The sequence below is a fragment of the Anser cygnoides genome, chromosome 2, assembly GCF_040182565.1.
Source record: "Anser cygnoides isolate HZ-2024a breed goose chromosome 2, Taihu_goose_T2T_genome, whole genome shotgun sequence".
Lineage (NCBI taxonomy): Eukaryota > Metazoa > Chordata > Aves > Anseriformes > Anatidae > Anser > Anser cygnoides.
In genome coordinates, this window is record NC_089874.1 from 6,063,323 (window position 1) to 6,081,914 (window position 18,592).

Consider the following 18,592-nt stretch of genomic DNA (forward strand, 5'->3'; position numbering starts at 1 on the left):
TTCAGGCTGATTTTAAAACAAGAAATGCTGATTCAAAAAGAAGAGCCAAAAAGTTTTGTTTCAAAGCGCCTTTCTCTCTCAGATGCACATAAACGTGCAGACTGGGGTCAGAATTGCTCACTGCATGATTGAATCGCTGAATAATTTCTGTCCTGCACGGGGCTCTAGCCCACAGCAGCTTTACTTTCATCGAAATAAATAAAAGCAAGGGAAGAAGTGAAACCTAGAGGTCACTGGTAGCCTTCCCAAACTTTTTCCAGGATATCCCCTTTCCCCCATGCCCTGGGTTTTGTGCCAAGCATGGCTAAGGGACAGTGACCGGTGACCTCCCCCTCATCCCACAGCCACATTTTGTAGAGAAGCGAGGTTAGGTTCCGGTCCCACCATACTGAAGCTCTCCGGGTCCCCAGGGATGGTGTGGTGACACCACATCGGCGCCAGGACCCGCGTCGGGCTCGGCGATGGGCAACCGCAGCCGCTGGGGTCCGACACGGAGCCGCCGGGTGTAGTCTGCGAGCCGGAGGAAGCGAGGAGCCAGCGTACAACCTGAACTTGGTCAGCCGCGACCCGAACCCCAAAGAGGAAAGCCTGCACGCATGACATCTTCCTGTTAGGAAATATTAATCACGGCCGTGTCCAAACATGGTAAACGAAACCTCAGGAAAACCACTCCTTTGGCGACCGAGTGCTGCTCGCCGTCATGTTCAGGAAGGCCCTCGTGCCTCAAAGGCAGGACCCACCCGGCAGCAGGGCACTGCAGTTACGTATTGCCTCCACGACGTCTGCGTCTGTGAAACAAATTCAGCTCATCCCTGCCGTGCTTTGGGAGTTGTCGCTGTTAGGTGTTAGAGCTTTAGGTTTTAAGGAGCATCCCCGAGAGAAGGCAGCACCATAACCCGGGGATTCTCACCACGCTGCTTGTCGATGGTCCAGCTCCAGCTTGTGGGGCAAAAATACGGCAAAATAGCAAAATTGAGGAATGTCAGGTAAACCTGCGCCTCACCTGCTGATGGAAAGGGTTTGATCACCCGAGTCAGAAACCTGGAGCTCTCTGGAAGCTCCTGGTGGCGTGCGGATATCTTCAGCTCAACACCACAGCAACCAGAGCTGGGGGAACCTGGTGCTGGCTCCCCGCTGCCCCCCAAACTCCAGGGTTTGCAACGCCTTCCTTGCCACAAAGAAACTCGCACAACAGTGCACGTCCAGCAGGAGTAAAATTAATAAAAATAAAAAATAAAAAATTGTCCTCCTTCACCATCTTTTTAATACCACTCTCAAAGCCCCCAGCGCATCGCTTCCCGTCCCACTAAGCCCACTGCTCGTAGGGCCCTGCGCTGGCAGGGAGTGGAAAAAAAATTATCACTTTTAATGTCGCTCCATCCCCCTAAAATGTATCTGCTGGTAGAACTGCACTGGGACATGAACCCATAAAACATTGCAACTCTTGCTGGTGGGGCCTTAAATCCTTCTGAGGGCCAAGCCTTGCTTATAGGGCTAAAGTCCTTTCTGGGATCCCTTAGAGGACAACACTTTCTTGAAAGGATCAAACTTATTTGGTGGCCAACCCATGTCCAGGGGGTCTACATCAATTTTGGGGGCCCAAATCCCCTTGGGGGATCAACCCTCATCAATAGGGCCCAAACACCTTCTGGGGCCAAAATCCCTTTGGGTTCAAAATCCCTTTCTGGGGACAAAAGCCATGCTGCTGTGCCCCAAGTCTTTTTGGAGGGCCCAAACACCTTAAAGAGGCCAAACCTTGCTTGTGGGTCCCAACCCCTCTGTGGGTCCCAAATCTCTTTTGCTGCCCAGCCTGCTTATGATACCCAAGCTCTTTGTGGGGTTCAAACCCCTTTCAGAGGTCAATTCTTGATCATGGGTCCCAAAACACCTTAGGCCCAAACCTGCCAGCCCAGATCTTGGTATCTAAGCCTGCTTGTTGGGTCCCAAACCTCTTGTGGGGCCCAAACTCCTCATGGGGCCCCAACTCCTTGTGGGACTCAAACATCTGGGCTTGGTTGGCTCCCAACCCGTGGGTCCCAAAACCCATGAAGGACCCAAACCCCCTGTGGGGTCCTTATTCATGTTGGTGCCCAAGCTGTGCCCATGGATCCCAAAATCCATGTGGGAACCCAAACACCTTGTTGGGCTCAAACCCATTGCCTGTGGGTCCCAAACCCCTGAAGGGACCCAAGTCATATGTGAGGCCCAAATCCATTTGGGTGTCCAAGCTGTGGGTCCTGTGGGGTTGTTGCTTGTGAGTCCCCAAATGCCATGCGGGATCTGAATACTCTGAGGCATCCAAACCCATTTTGGGGTCCCAGCGTGCCTGTGGGTCACCAAACCCTTGTGGAATCTGAATTCTCCAAGGCATCCAAACCTGTTTTGGGGTCTCAGCATGGCTGTAGGTTGCCAGACCCTTGTGGGATCTAAACACCGAGGCATCCAAACACATTTTTGGGTCCCAGAGTGCTTGTGGGTCCCCGACCCCTTGTGGGATCTCAACACCCTGAGGCGTCCAAACCCATTTTAGGGTCACAGAGTGGTTGTGGGTCCCCAAATGCCATGTGAATTCTGAATTCTCTGAGGCATCCAAACCCATTTTAGGGTCCTGGAGTGGTTGTGGGTCCCCAAGCCCTTGTGGGACCTGAATACACAGAGGCATCCAAGCTCATTTTAGGGTCCCAGAGTGGTTGTGGGTCCCCAAGCTCTTGTGGGATCTGAATCCTCTGAGGCATCCAAACGCATTTTGGTGTCCCTGAGTGGTTGTGGGTCCCAAACCCCTTATGGGGTCTGAGTATCTTGAGGCATCCAAACCCACTTTGGGGTCCCAGTATGCCTGTGGGTCCCCAACCCCTTGTGGGATTTGAATCCTCAGAGGCATTCAAACCTATTTTGGGGCCCTGGAGTGGTTGTGGGTCCCCGACCCCTTGTGGGGTCTGAATCCTCTGAGGCACCCAAACCCATTTTAGGGTCCCTGAGTGGTTGTGGGTCCCCAACCCCTTGCGGGCTCTGAACACCCTGAGTCCCCCAGACCCATTTGAGTCCCCTCACAGCCATAACCCCCCGTAGCACCCCACTTAATTTCCCCGATCGCACCCCCCCCCCCCCCCCCCCGTCCCCCGTGTCCCCCACCCCGTGCGGCCGCCACCCGGCGCCTCAGCGGCCCCTCAGGGGCAGCGCCCCCGGCGGGCCGGGCGGGATGGCGGCGGCGGGGCCAGGCCAAGCCGAGCTTCGGCGCCCCGCCCGGGGAACGGAGGAAGGGGGGGGGGGGGGGGAGAAGAGAAGCAGGAAACCGGGCGGGCCCGGGGCCGAGCCGGCCCCGCTCCTGTCACCGCCTGCGTCAGAGCCCGGAGTTTTCCACTGACGAAAAAGGGCAGCGCGGCGCGGCGCAGCCCCGGCAGCGGCAGAGCGGGAGGCGCCGCGCCAGGCACCGCCGCCGCCACTGCAGCCGGAGCCGCCGCCGCCGCCGACACCCGCCGCCGCCTCCTCAGGTAAGGGGCTTGGCTGGGTTATTTGGGGGGTTTGGGTTCGTGGTGGGGGGGTTTGGGGGTGAATCCGTGATGGGGGGTTTTGGGGATCGGGGTCTGGCTGACTGCCCCCCCCCCCCCCCCCCAACCTTCTTTCCCAGCCGGGCTGGGGGTGAAGGGAGCTGGGGGGGGGGACGCGCATCGGGGACACAAGCGGGACACATCGCGGAGCTCCCCGGACCTCTTGGCTAAGAGGGGGAAAGGGGAGAGTCTTGGGGAGACCCTGCTGTGCCCCCCTTAAAAAAAAAAAAAAAAATTTTTTTTTTTTTTTTTGGGGGGTGGGGGGATGGAGCGCGCCCCCCGTCAGCTCGCTAAGAAACGCTGCGCCTCCGGTGCGGTGATGGTGAAATAAAACCCGTGGGGGGGGGGGGGGGGGGGGGGGGCGAGCCCGGCAGGCTCCCTCTTCCCCAAACTCCCCGGCTCGGGGATGTTTTCCCGTCGCTACAGCAACACCTACCGGCGCTCCGACCGACCGACCGACCGCCCGACCGACGGACGGGGCGCCCCCCCCCGGGTCTCCTTCACAACCGACCCGGGGGGGGCTCTCACACCGCACCTTGGGGGGGGGGGGGGGGGGGAAATAAGGAACAAGAGCAGCGAATAAACCCGCTCGAGTTTCCAAACGTCGATTTATTCCTCTTCTCTGGCTTCCCCGAGCGCCTGTCACCTCCGCCGTGCCCAGCGTCGCCGTGGGATGGGGCTGGCGCGCAGGGAGAAGCCCTGTCCCACAGCTAATTATTATTATTTTTCCTTTTTTTTTTATATATATATATATTTCTTTTTATTATTTCCTTTCCGTGCTTCGCTTTCGTGCCGGAGCGTTTCTCCCGCGGCTCCCGGAGAGCCTTTAATAATTCAGCGCAGGAAACGGGGGCGTATGTACGGCCGGCAAGGTAACGCACGGCGTGTACCTACGGGAGGACGAGTATGGAAACCCGCCGTGAATTATTCATCAGGTGTAATCAAATAGAGGATTTTCCTAGACAAAGCACGCTTCGCCCCTTTCATATTTATTGCAGTGCAATCTGCGCCGAGTACATCTGGAGCCCGCTTCGTCCCGGCCGTGCCAGATAACCTTTTAATGCGTTTGCTAATGTTTCTTATTTACCTTTCGGGCTGTCAGGGAGAAAGAAGGGCTCGGTGGCAAACCCCGCGGAGTTTTTTCTTTGCGAGCTTCCCGAAATATTGGCAGGAGCGAGCTCTTTCGCCCTGCTTCCCCGGGGAAGGCGTTTCGCCCAGCCCCGCAGGAGAGCGCACTTGTGGCACCGCGAGCGGATCCGTGCCTCCGCGCCTGGGTCGTGCGGCGGCAGGGGAGGTTATTTTTAACCAGGGGGAAGGTTATGAAACCTTAGACCCGGCCTTGGAAGGGGGGGAAAATCAGCTGGGCTGAACCGGACGGCACCGCTGCTGGCCCCGAAACTGGGAAGCGACCTCGCAGGGAGGCTGCCCCAGCGGCGGCTGGGAACCCACGGAGGTAAATATGGCAGGAATTAAAATAGTTAAATGGACGGGCAGTGAGTCGGTGCCGATAGCACGGGGGTGACGAAGTTGCCTGCAGGCATTGCCAGGCTCCCTGCTGCCATGAGCTGGCGAGGATTTCGGGGGGCTCAGCACAAGGCTCAGCGCCGCACCGGTTTTTCGCAACGCTCATGCCGAGGTCACCCGACCTGCGTGCAAATGAACACCTGGGAAAGGGGGGCAAAAGACTCCCCCGGGGTTCACTGCGTGAGTCGTACCTGGCTGAAGCGGGTTTTTAAACCAATATTTATCCTGGCTCGAGGCACGGAGCTGGGGCTGGGCTGCGACCTCGACCCCATGCTCCGGGATGAGCCCACCCGGCTGCCCGGGCAGCGGGAGGATGCTGGTGCTCCTAGAGCCAGGAGGTTGGCTCTGAAAATATGTGCTTTTAGTGCATTGCACTGGTTGTTTGCTTTTTTTTTTTTTTTTGTTAACACAAGTTGCTTTGTGGAAGAAGAGTCTGCTTTCAGCTTGCGCGCAGAGTTGGGATCCTTCCACCCTTTGGGATATTCCCTGGTTGGAAAAGAAGAAATTGCAAATATTGCCACGATACCCTAGAAGCTGCTTCGAGGAGCAGCAGCGCAAGCAAGGGTACGCTGGGAGAGGTTTCCTTCGCCTGCCTTGCGTGGCTGCGTGCGCCGCCCCGTAAAAAGTGCAGATAGGGCCCCAAAATCGGGCGCCGAACCTTCTTATCCGTGGTATCTCTTTGTGCAGCCTCTTAGAACCAGCCCGAGTGGCCGCTGATAGTGGTTTTGGTTGCCTTCCTGCTCGCTGGGCTAAACAAATGCCAAGCCTTCTTAAATCTAAATTACTCGAAATATTTACTGTTGATACGTTGTCCAAGAGGAGGATAGTTAAAACATTAATTCTTCGCATTCCTGCGTATTAGGGCTGTACCCTGCAACTCGCTGGGCGCCAGAAATGGGACTTAGCAGATTCGCTTCCCTTCCCCCCTCATTAGACCCCCCCCCCAAAAAAAAAAACTTAAATGCTTGAAAAAAAAAAAAAAAGGAGGGAGAGAGAGAGAGAGAAAGAAAGGAATGCACATCTGGGCTAAATATTTGTTAGAAAGTATTCCCAGGATAGTGGGAGTTCTGGTGCCAGAGAGGAATTCCTGCGGGTTTGATCCATTGCATTATGTACTTGTTCCAAAAGCTGTTTTCAGTAAAATAGATGAGTAAGAAGTCTTAGCCAAGAACAGAATGTCTTTTTTGGCAACTAAAAGGAAGATAGGATTATTTTATTTCAGGTTATGTAAAAAAAAAAATAAAAAAAATGAAGAGAGAGAGAGAGAAGGTGGTAAAATCCTCCTGCGCTCTGTGCTGCTCACAGAGATTTGCACCGCCGAGCAGAGATATTTTCCTTTTTTTTCACGCTGCCGTGCACATTTTTGTGACTTCTGTGCTAGGCACAAATGCGGACTGAAGTCTAAGGCTGGCGGCATCACCGCAGTTCAAATATCCCGGCTGCGGCCGGTGGTTTCGGCGGCACCGCTCCCACGGCGCGAATTCCACAGCCGAGCGCTGGGAGCGAGGAGGGGAGGGCACCGGCTTTGAGCTGCCAGCTGAACCCCCATCCAGAGGGTGGGTTTTTGGGGTAGATGCGTGAAGACATATTTTGTAAAATCCCCTCCCAAATAAATAAATTATTGCACCATCCGTAATACGGCTTGGTTTGCTCTGGCTGGGAAATCCGGCTTTGCAGGTGACCTGAGCATCGGGGCTGCCTCGCCCTGCAGCATCACCCTTCTGCTCTCTTCTCTGGGAGTCCTAAAAATTGGGCAACCCCTTTATAAAAAGATGTCGTTTGTGGGTTTTTTTGTTGGCCCTAGGTAAAAGTCCTGATGCTCCCCAGGCTGGCAGCAACGTTCCCTTCCCAGCGCATCCCCAGGGGCAGGTTTTGGGGTGGAGAGGAGGGTGCTTGTGCTTGGGGAGGGCTGGCCCTGGAGGGGAGGATGGACAGACAGACAGACAGATGGATGGATGGATGGATGGACATCAAATGGGAGGTGGCGTCAAGCAGAAGTGGCTCCGGGATGGGGTGAGCTGCACCAGAGCAGTGTCGCTGCCCAGGGACTCGTCTCCAGCGCCATGACCTCGGCTGCTCCACCACGCGCCGGTGTCCCCGCAGGAGGGGACGAAGTCAAAATGACACCCGCTCGCCTTGCCCGTTCGACTCCCATCCTACTGGAGATCCCATCCTTGGACGAGCTGGGTGCTCCCTCCGTTGGCTGGAAGGTGGTGGTGAACGAAGTATCCTTGGAGCAGCGAGTGGGTGTCCTGCGGCACGAGCTGGTGCTTCCCAGAGTTTATTTTCGCAGTTTTTGGTCACTCCGTGTGGACGAGGAGGCAGCGGTGCCACGCAAACCTCCGCTTCGGGCTTCCCTTCAGACCCACGCCACGGATTTGGAGATTTCCTTCGCTCCTGGTTGTTTCTTAAAAGCAATGGGTGACGGAACAGGAGGAGGAAAAAAAAAGAAAAAACAAGGAGACGCGAGGTTTTGGGGCATCGTGGCTGCCCGCGAGCGCCGCTTTGCCAGGAGAGGGTTTAGCGCAGGTGCCAGGTAGGACACGCTGCCGCTGGAGGGCCGCCAGGGCCACCTTCCCCCCATCTGTTTTGGATCCAGGCCCAAAAACCCAACCCCTGGCACAAGCACCTGCAGCCCCAGGGCCACCGTTCCCCACCAGAAGGGGACGGCTGGAGGACCCAGGGGGGCAGCAGCCCCGTGGGCGCACGTTGCGGTGAATGATTAACTTCTTCCAACCCAGGAATGGCTCCATCCATTCATCTTTAACCTTTTAGGGGACTGCCGGCTCCTGGGAAGCTGCTGGTAAACGTGATTAATGAGCGCTGGGGCTTTGGAGGCACCGCGTACGCGCCCGTCAGCCTAGGTGTTATTGTGCAGCGCCGCTGAGATACCGAAAATCCCGTCACCAGGAGGTTTTGAAGTCTGTGCGGTTTCTGTGCCGGCTGCTCAGAGCTGTCGGGAGGGCGTTGGTTTTATGTTGGGTTTTCTTTTTTTTTGAGACAGGCTTAAATTAACTTCAGACATGCAAAAGAGGGTGAGAAAGTGATACGATTACGGTTACGAGGAACAAAACTGGGGGGAGAGTTTCACAGCAGGGTACGGGGACGTGTCCGGCAGCATCGTACCTGCGCTTTCACCACCCTGGTCCAGGGACATTGGGGCTGTATGTCTGCCTCCTCCCGCTGTTACCAGAATTTCAGGATTGCTCTTGGTTGCGTGCATTGCTGCCGGTTTTATTGCAGGGCTGGCAGGGAGCATCCGCGCTCGCTCCTCCTTGCTGGAGGCAGTTTTGGGGGAGCCCTTCCCACGAGCATCCCGGTGTCAGTGGGCTTTGATATCAATTAGCCTGTCAGAGGCAAAGCCTGCAGCTCTTGTGCAGTTTCAACCCGCAAACTTTATAAAAGCAAAGGTTAAAACATGCAACAAAGTTGTGTTTTTTTTTCGTTTTTCCTTTTTTTTTTTTCTTCTCGAGATGAGCAGTGGAAAAACATGCAGGATATTTCAGAATCTAGGCGAGCACAGAGCTCCTTTGTTTTTAATTAGCTGCGTTGTTTTTAATTGCTACTATGCTTGATACATAACCCAGCCTAAACAAGAATAGCTTATTGAATGGGGGACTGGCTATGAAAGGCACCGTGAGGAGAAGGGCTGTTCTTCACAGTTGATATATTTGTATTTCAGTGCTTCATTTAATAAGTCTGTTTCCCCAGGGGGCTGTAGCAAGTAAATCATGCCAACAGATTGTTCTCTGCAAACTGGCTTATTTTTGTAATTAGCACGACGTTAAAGCTGTAACTGCACAGAGAGCGATCTGGTAAGGAGTTAACATAAAAGAATTAGTAAGCAAAACGGAATACTTATTGCTTGATAACGTTTGTGTCGATTGAATTGGTTTCTGGACAGTTGCTTGTCTGCGATAGTTGTTTTTTCTGCGGCGCCTTAAAACAGGAGAGGAAAACAGCGGATGCGTGCTGGGGTGGCAGCAAGGTGTGGGTTTTGGGGGGCACCTTTTGGGAATCGCACGTGCACGGCCGGACTGAGCTGGTGCCGAAGCCTTGCTTGCAATTGGCGTTATTTCCCTCGCTTTATTTTGTTTTTCTCCCTTGTTTTCCAGTTATATGATAGATACGGCGTCACCATGAGCGGGGTGTTGAAAAGGAAGTACGAAGAGCTGGGGGACGACAGCACCTACTGCTCCTCCTCCTCCTGCTCGCCCCTGTCCTCCTCGGCGTCCTCGGGCTGGGACTCGGACGAGGAGAGCTCCCGCGGAGAGAGCAAGCCCGGCTCTGCCTTAACGCCCAGCTTCACCCGTGAGTACCCCTGCCACCCTCCTCCGGCTCTGCAGCCGCTCTGGAAGCAGCCATGGTGCCTTTTCCCTCTCGTCGTGCTCATTTATCTTGTTTTCATAATCAGCCAGGGAACTCTTCCTCAGCCCTTCCTCCCAGCTTTTGTCACCCGTTTGTAATTTTCTTGCCCGAGTCCAAATTTCTGGGAATAGGAGCCCGGAGGACGTGGGTGTGCAGAGGCCCACGGGTGCCTCCAGGCCGGTGCTATAGCAGCATCCGCCATCCCTCAGCCTGCTCTCAAGCTATTCAGCAGGCAAATATGGGACAGAAAGCACAGCCCATAATGCTGGTTTTTCAAAATGGTTAACCAGTAGCCTAATTACCATTTCGGAACCCGTTTCCTACACAAGGTGGGGACTTTGCCAAAGCACGCGACACGTTTGACATTGCCTCCGCTGTCAGTACAGATAAATGCTGTTTTGTTTTCCCAGCATTATCGGTTTTGAGAGCTTTTAGGAAAACACACAGAAGACAAGGTCATAAAATCCCTTATCTGCTGTGCAAAGGGGAAAACAAGACAATAGGGGACCATCTTCATGGAGGAGAAATGGTCCAACCTAGTAAATTATGCTGAACGCCCAGTGTATGTAGCAGTTCGGGTCCAGTTAGCAGACATACACAAACATGCAGTGGTCTGAAAAGGCTTTAGAAGTCTTGTAATAATAAAGAGTCTCATTCTTGCTTGTCTTCCCAGGTTTGGTGACAAAACAATGAACTTTTTGTATTCTCTGGCTCAATAGGAAAGGGTCAGGAATGGAAAAACAATTTGGGGGGGGGGCGGAGGAGAGAGAAGCAAATGCCAAAGTGCAGCAGTGCAGTCAATAGATGATCGCGGTGGTTAACTTGCCTTTTGATAAAGAGCTGATGTTTTAGGAGATTGAATCAAGGTTATTATGAAAAAGCAATGCACAATGCAAAGATAGCATCAAAGCAACGGCAGAGCCTGGTTTGAAACCCTCAGCTAGTGAGCAGAAGCTGCTGACACAGCTGGGTGAACGCTTTCTTTTTTTTTTTTTTCTCTCATCCGAAACCGAAATGCTGCGTTTTGGCAAGCGAGACCTGTGAAACGTGGGTGCAGCTAACTGTCCAGTCTTGCACTTTCCCAGCTCCGCCATCCGAGGAGCACAGCTCGGTTCTGGCTCTGCCTTGGTCCCGTGCCAGGGAATCACCCAGCCCTTCCTGGCTGCTTTTCCCCTATTCCCACCCGTGCACTAGCAGCTAACGTGGGCCAAAAATTAAAAAAAAAAAAGCCAAACGCTGCATTTGTGCCTCGCTGATTCTCCTTCCTGACATGCAAGCAGCACGCAACCCCTACCGCTGCGTTTTGCATTTGCTTTGTGCAGAGCTCGTGGAAACTCGCTGCCTCTGAGATTGCCCTGACCAATTAGTCCTCCCCCACTCGCTGTGTTTGCAGAGGCAGAACCAGGTATCTCTGGAGGAGCTCTGCTCTAAACGGCGTGCAGCGTGCTTCAGCAGCTTAAGATAAACCAGAGTCATGTATTGCCATGTTTACCCCGGGATCACCTGCAGAAAGATTAACATCTTTGCAGCTGCTCTCAAATGAGTCTCTTGAGAACAAACTATAGCTTCGTAGTTCCTCCCGGTGGATGGCGAAAGGAAGTACCAGAAAGAACAGCTGTTTGGGCTTTTTTTTGGCTCTGCCACAAAAGCCAGAGCCACACCACGCTGCAGCATCAGCGCCCTGGCATCCCGGGAGTGGACCTCGAGGTCCTGGCTGCGGGGCAGCAGGCAGGGTGCTGGGGCTTGGAGCAGGGCAGGCGTGCGGGGTGGTTCAGTTGCTTGTTCGTTCTGCTCTGCTGCACGTGAAGAATAAGCAAATGTGCGTTTCCTGGGGGAAGTCATGCGGGAAGGAGAAGCAGCAGCCGTTTCTTAGGGTGAATCTGAGCAGCGACTCCGATGCACCAGGACTTGGCTTGGTTTCCTCTCCATCCACTTTCCCCCTTCAGATCCTAAAACACAAGATGCTGTGACCTTACCCTGTCGTGTCCCCGTTGCGAGAGCAATTGCGAGCCCTGCATGTTTTTAATATTTTACCTCCATCTGCGGGATGGCAGCACTGACCGTATGTCCCTTCCCCCCTATTTTTAGCCACGTCCATCCTGAAGAAATCCAAGCGGCTAAAGAAGAACAACGTGGAGTTTGACCAGGTCACTGTGTTCTACTTCCCGCGCTGCCAGGGCTTCACGAGCGTGCCGAGCCGTGGGGGCTGCACGCTGGGGATGGTGAGCAAGCACAGCTCCTCCCGGCAGTTCACGCTAGCAGAGTTCTCGAAGGAGCAGGAAAACGTCCGTCGGGAGAAACTGAAAGAGAAATTGAAAGAGGAGAAGTTGGAAGCCTTGAAATGGAAGGTGAGTGGCCGGGTCGGTGGATGTCTTTTTTCAGTTAAGGGTCTTTTTTGAGGCCTCAGGGGAATCGATCCTGAGCCTTCTGTGGGTCTCAGAAACACAGGCAGTGTGGGATTTTCAGCTCAGTTCTCCACCCTTGAGAGGTGGTGGAAATGATGCTGAGCTCCCCCTGTCAGGTGTTCACCAGATTGTCAGGTGAGACCTGGATGAGAGGCTGTGCACCCCACAGTCTTTGGGCTCTCAGATTTGTCTCAGAGGGCTCTGACACAGATTTTGATCCCATGGGTGGCCACCGTTGGGGCAGATCTTCCCTTTCTCATTTCTCCTGAACTGGGCTGCTGACGGTCCCTGGCTTGCTGTCCCCAACAGTTCCCTAACGCTTTGCCCATTTTTTGCCCTCAGCTAACCATGAACGGCACAAAGGAGTCGGAGGAGGCCAACCAGCTCACTATCGAGGACATCGACGACGACGACATCGACGTCAGCAACGTGGACCTGGAGGACGGCTTCTTCCTCCAGCCCTACCCCGCCAAAAAGAGGCGGGCGCTGCTCAAAGCCATGGGGGTGAAGAAGATCGACAAGGAGGAGAAGCGGGAGCTGCACAGCATCCGCCTGTCCCGGGAGGACTGCGGCTGCGACTGCCAGGAGGTCTGCGATCCCGAGACCTGCAGCTGCAGCTTGGCGGGCATTAAATGCCAGGTACTGCCCTCGCCGGGTCGCATTGTCCCCGTCGCGTGCGTCTGTCCTCGGGACAAAGCTAGGAGAAGCTCTCGGAGATGCTCTCCAGGCTGCTAGGCCAGCGCTGCTCGAAAGCATCCACCTCCCAAATCACACATCCCGTGGGGATGTGCCAACGCACCCGTACGGTGCGCAGCGGAGAGAGATGGACCACGTGGGCTGTTCTTGGCAAACAAAAGCTTTTCGCTTCTCCAGCGAGGCTGCGATTTCCCCTCCTCCCCCTGCTGGTATTTTTGTTCCCCTCCTTGCTGCGTGTCACAGCTCCTGGTGCACTCGGGCAAACGTGGGAGCATCAGCGTCAGCCCTGCAGACCCACCTGCAGATCACAGCAGCGGGGTAATCCCGTTATATGCAACTTAGCATCTTTTTTTTTTTAATATTTTATATTTTTATGGGTGCCCACCCCGTTTTGGTTTCGGGGGCATATTCCCTATTCTGGGTGCCATTCGTGTGCTGTGGTTGCACACTGGGGTGGTGCAGGGTGGGTGTGCACAGGCGTGCACAAGCCTCGGATGCTCCGTGTGCGTGTCACAGCCCCCCTCTAGTGGCTGCTCACAGCTGGGACATAAAGGTGCCACGGTTTGTCCTTCATCCCAGGGAGGAGCAGAAGCTCGTGGTATGGATATTAAATATCGAGATGCAGTATATTAAAAACTCAAGTTTGCCCATTTGCCTCTTTCTTGGGGGGTGCTATATTTTGTTGTTTTTTTTAAAACCTTGTAAGTTTTTTCAGTTGTACTGGAATCCATTTTTTTATGACAACCTTCCAAAGAGCAGGTGGAATTTTTTTAATTGCTGTATTTTTTAGCTTGCTTTTAAACCCCTCAGCCATTCTTTCGTGCTGCGGGGGTGGGCTCTGAGGGTCAGGGTGGGCGAAGGGAAGCTTCGGTTTTGGGTTAGTGTCCTCACCCCCGTGTCTCCTTCCCTCCCCAGATGGACCACACCTCCTTCCCCTGCGGTTGCACCAAGGACGGCTGCGGCAACACCGAGGGCAGGATCGAGTTCAACCAGTCCCGGGTGCAGACCCACTTCATCCACACCATCATGAAGCTGGAGCTGGAGAAGCAGCAGCAGAGCAGCGAGGGGGTGGCGGAGGCCGAGCCTCCCTTCCGGGAGAGGCTGCCGCAGCTGGGCTGCGCGGCGGGGAAGGGGCCCTTGGAGGAGCGCGCGGCGCCGCTGGCCCCCGCCTTCCAGTTCAGCCCCGAGCTGGAGGCCCTGGGGGAGAACAGCTGCAGCAGCGACATGACGGACTCCTCCCTCTCCTCCCACCCCAGCGAGGACCTGGAGGAGCCCTACGAGAGCCTCCCCTCCGACAAGTCCCAGTCGGACGTCGACGACGACGGCTTGGCGCGCATCCTCCACTTCAACGACTCGGACGCCGAGGAGGAGGGCGGCCGCTGCCAGGACAACCTGAGCTGTTTCCACCCCGCCGACTTCTTCATCGAGGACCACGGCGGCGAGGCCAAGCCCGGCCCCGTGGCCTCGTCCCACCTCTCCGAGTGCCTGGACGAGAACGCCAACCAGGACGGTGGCGGGATGCTGGAGGAGTCCGCCCACGCGCGCTGCGACGGGTTGTCCTGCTGCGCCCCGGCCCCGGCCGAGCCCTGCTCCAAGAGCTACGCCGACCTCAGCCTTTCCTCTGACTCGTTGGATTTCTTCCAGTCCTTCTCGGACTATAACTTGGGACCCCTTTACAACTCCTTGAAGGAGTACGAGAACCTCGATAACTACTCAGCGTTACAGTTTCAGTTTCCTAATTTCCCCGGCTTCCCGCAAGCCGGAGATCAAGGCTCCTGTTTGTTGGAGTCTCTCTTCGGTTTGTCCGAATCCGTCCCCGAAACCCCGGCCCCTTTCACAGACAATCAGCATTTGGAGGACGCCATCAAGTCGTCGCTGATGGAGACGGTGAAGGTGTGAGGTGCCTGGGTAGCCAGGGACGGGAAGGACCGGCAGCATCGGGGTGCCGAAACCAAAGCCGAAGAACAGTGGGACAGGCAAACTTTCAGCGACAGGATGATGTGCTACGTGAAAAGGAAAAAAAAAATAATCAGACTTTCTGAGCAGACAAACTATTTTTGGTCTTTATAGAACGTGGACGTTTTGACATACTGCAGCTACAATCAGTTCTCTTGCTGTTTGTGCAAAAATTTCTAAACTTTCGTGATGGGGTGGGAGGGAGGGAGGGAGGGAGGGACAAAGACTTTCAAGTATGAATTTCCTCGTGTTTTGTATGCAAAGACCTGTTGAGAAATGCTCCTTGTGAACGTTGCCAGTTGTACACACAGCCCCTTCTAGAAACGTTTCAGTGTTGTGGGAACTTTTTTAGACAACTTCTGAAGCTGTATTTATTGTGAAAATCTGTGATTTGCGTAAGAGCTAGCCCAACACGCTCTTACGTTTAAATCCAAAAAAGGTTTACAGAAGAGATCCGTACACTATATACATAATCATTCTTCATCTATTTATTGCAAATTCCAGAATTTAAATAGCCACCGAAGCTTGAACTAGCATGAAACCTTATTTAAATTGGTAATACCTCAGATGTATTATGTGTACAATCATATTTTTTGCATAATATATCTGTATTTATTTATTTTCTACCTGTAGTACATGAATAGCACTGTGGTTTATCAGTGACCTGGAAGGGCAATAAGGTCTCTAAGTGGCACACATCCTGAAGATGGCCCTGTTGTTTGAGTCTGGAAGGTGCTGGCTGTTTGGTCTTCACGTAACATTTCTACAAGAGCCGAATGCAAGCGGGTGGGAGGGGAGGGATGGGGGAAAGGTTCCTGCAGGGTCCTTGGGTAGCTAGCCAGCCTTTCACAGACACGAGAGCACGAAGGTGTCCGATATCCATGATACGGGGACCCTCAACTGCCCAAGAAACACAAGCTAGCTCAGTCTAAACAACAAAAACCACCCAACCCTTTTCATAAATTATTTTCTAACTTATTTAACTTCCTGAGGATTTGGCCATGAGATCTTTCGGTGCCTGAATATGCAAAGGACCCGTCAGCGGGGGGCTAGATCCTGGGACTCAGGCGAGCAAAGCAAAGGGCAGCAGCACCCTGCTCACACTTCTCAGCGAGTGCTCCTGAGGACTCCCAAATGTCGAGGGTATCGCAGCCCCCCAAACTTGTGGGCCAGACTCTTCGTTTTTAATGGGGTAAATCAAGTCAGGGAGATGGATATGAAGGTTGGTGGGTTATTTATTGTTTGAGTACGGTTGTGGAGGGAAGGAAAAAAAGAGCAATCAGTGTGTTTAGGAGGGAAATTAGAGGCCTCCTTGGCTTTCTGTTGTGGAAATCAGCCCAAGAACATGACACTATTTGGCCACGCCATGTAACTGGACCCAAAATCCGCACGCCAGTGATACACTAAGTGCCTACGCCAGCAGCGCGAGCGGCCGGGTATCGTGATGGGAACCCGCAGCTTTACATTGAGCCCCCCCTTACAAAGGGTGCGGAGCCACCCAGGTCGGGGGGGGGACACCCCAAAATGGGGCTTTGGGGTCCTTTCCCCCGGCTGAACCGCTGATATCCCTGCTGAGTGCTGTTTGGTACCTGCCGTTGGATGGACGAGCCCTGCCCGCTCCAGCAGGCACCACCAGCGCCCTGCCAGCAATTTGGGCAGCTTCTGGCGTACGAATATCGCGAAGGCTGGGTTTTATTATTATTATTATTAATTATTATTATTATTTAATTGTTCATCTTCTCTGGTATTGAGCCGGTCAACCTCGAAGCGTTGCTGACCCACCGCGTCCTCCCGCGAGGCATCGCCCCGGGGACATCCCCGCGGGCAGGAGGGCGACTGTAGGAATACTACTGGCAGATGGAGGATTTCCTGGAGATATATATATATATATAAATATATTATTTTTGTTGTTGTTGTCGTCGTCGTTTCTTTCGACTGAAAATCCCCTTCAGTTATCTTCTAGGTGGTAGTTGCTATCCTTCAGACTGCATCAAAATCGCTGACCGTTGAGAGTCTGGTACCGTTCTGTATTTATTGGCACTAATATATTTTGTAACATTCCTCGGTTTCTCCGCATATATATATATTTATATAAAATATATACTTATATTTTATATATATATATACACAGTTTTGTTTTTTTTTAATGAATGACGGGGATTGACTCCTGCCTTTGTGGATTTTTTTCTATAATTTATTCATTTTATTTGTGTTAGTGCCAAAAAAAAAAGAAGATTTTTTCTCTTTTTTTTTTTTTCCAAGGCACTGAATTGTAAATAATATAATTTTTTTTTCTTCTTTGTATCTGTGTAAAAAGTTACCTGTTAAACATTTTAAAAACTGGGTATTTATTGACACAATCTGTAATTATCTAATGTATTGATTGAAACGCTTTGGTTTCAACATAGCTTTATTTTAGCTTTGTTTGTGTATATATTGTGATTACGTTGCTTAAAGGTACAAGTTAAAAAAAATGCTTTATTTTTACCTTATCCATTTGCATTTGTTTAAAAAAAAAAAGAAAAAAAAGCATATTTGTCTACAGCTGCTGTCTCTCATTTCATCGAAGCAATATGAAGAAATTTCCATTACACTTTCAATAAAAGAATTTTGTTTGAATACGGCGGTGGCTTTGCCCTTCTTGCTCCTTCAGCATAGATGTGCATTAATTTTTATTCCATAGAGCGGCTCAAAAACTTGGATGATGGGGGGGGGGGGGGGGCGTGTGCTGTATTGCATGTCACAGCTGTTCCGTTTTCGGTTTGTTTTTTAACTTTTTTGGGACTGTTTTTGAATGGCTGTCTCCTCGCCTTAGGGTTCCCACCCCAAAGAGTGAGATGGTGGCAGCCTCGGAAGGGGGGCGTCCAGGTGGCCTCCAGGGGTGCCCCAAAGTCCCTCTGGTTTCTCCCAGGGATGGATCTCCTCGCAGAGGGGCACCCCGTGCCAGGCCATCTCCACGTTTTTGACCTGGAGGAGGTCCAGGCTGGTGGGAATGGTTTCTCCAGCAGCATCAGGCACATCACCTGGGGAATAAACCCCAGTTTGCTCTTGTTTGAACTAATTCTGGTGGCAATCAAGGAAAACCCAAAGCAAGCCCGTTTTCCCTCAAAGAGGAGGCCCTGCTGTTGGAAATCTAGGAGCACACCCAGAGTTAAAAAACATCTTTTGGCTTCTTGGTGGAAAGGCCAAATTCATCGGTGAATGTAAATCAGAGATATTAACACAGAGAACAAGCTGGTTTGGGAAATACCTATTTTTACCTGACATTGATGTTTAAGTCCCTCAGAAACCAAGACTGGGTGGGGAAAAAAAAAAGGCCAAAGTCCATGGCAGAGGTGTTTAATACTGTCATCACGGCTTGCACTGATGAACCCATGCAGGACTTGTGGTTTTCCCATTCAAAAGGATATGTAGGATGTGTTTGTTTGTTTGTTTTATTTATATTTTTATATATATAATGGGATTTATGGGATATAGGCGTAATGGCAATTATGTCTACAATTCCCAGTTGCGTTAATTGTTCTCTGGCTGGAGGAAGAGCCCGATGCACAGTTTCAGCTCCTGCACATTTTCGGGTCACGCCGATGGCTTGGCACCATGCCCTGGGGAACAGCAGGGTGGCCACCCCTGAGGGGACAGCCCCGAGGTGCCACATCCCCTCCCCGACCCAGCATCTGCATCTGCGGCCGGGAGGAGCAGCGGGTTTGTGGCAGGCTCCTCGTGCCAGGAGGCGTTTGGGCTTGCTCGGGGCGTGATGCGGCGGAAACCCCGCAGGATTTTCCCCAATTTCTTCGGCTCTGGCGTTAAAGCAGCAGCCACTTCGCTGCTCCTGCCTTTCGAAAACAAATCTGTTGGCTTTTCTTTTCAGCCTCGCCGTGCCAAAATAATAGACAAGATTTTTTTTTCTTTCTTTTTTTTTTGGTGCTAATGTCGCCGCAGCCCACCTGCTTTTTTACCCCCACGGGAGCTTCCCGTGGTGCGAGCCTCCCTCCTCGGCAGGGCTGGGTGGAGGCCAGCCGGCTTCGGGCTCAGCGTGGGACACACGTGCCCAGACCGGTGACACACGGGCTGTGACCCATGCCCAGACCCAGTGAC

The 18,592-nt window shown here is 53.0% G+C and overlaps 1 protein-coding gene across 4 annotated transcripts; it reads left to right on the top strand.

Moving 5' to 3' along the window:
- The first annotated feature begins 3,331 nt into the window (after positions 1 to 3,331).
- CSRNP1 (cysteine and serine rich nuclear protein 1) lies at positions 3,332 to 17,116 on the top strand. Of its 4 annotated transcripts, none has more exons than XM_066991433.1 (5): positions 3,332 to 3,491; positions 9,188 to 9,383; positions 11,529 to 11,788; positions 12,188 to 12,484; positions 13,457 to 17,116. In XM_066991433.1, exons 2-5 carry the CDS (start codon positions 9,212 to 9,214, stop codon positions 14,438 to 14,440), a joined length of 1,713 nt encoding a protein of 570 aa, XP_066847534.1. In that variant the 5' UTR covers positions 3,332 to 3,491; positions 9,188 to 9,211; the 3' UTR covers positions 14,441 to 17,116. The 4 variants fall into 4 exon arrangements, with proteins under 4 accessions (XP_066847534.1, XP_047918389.1, XP_047918388.1 ...); XM_048062432.2 differs by lacking the exon at positions 3,332 to 3,491 and adding an exon at positions 4,094 to 4,420; XM_048062431.2 differs by lacking the exon at positions 3,332 to 3,491 and adding an exon at positions 4,436 to 5,001.
- Positions 17,117 to 18,592: the final 1,476 nt, after the last annotated feature.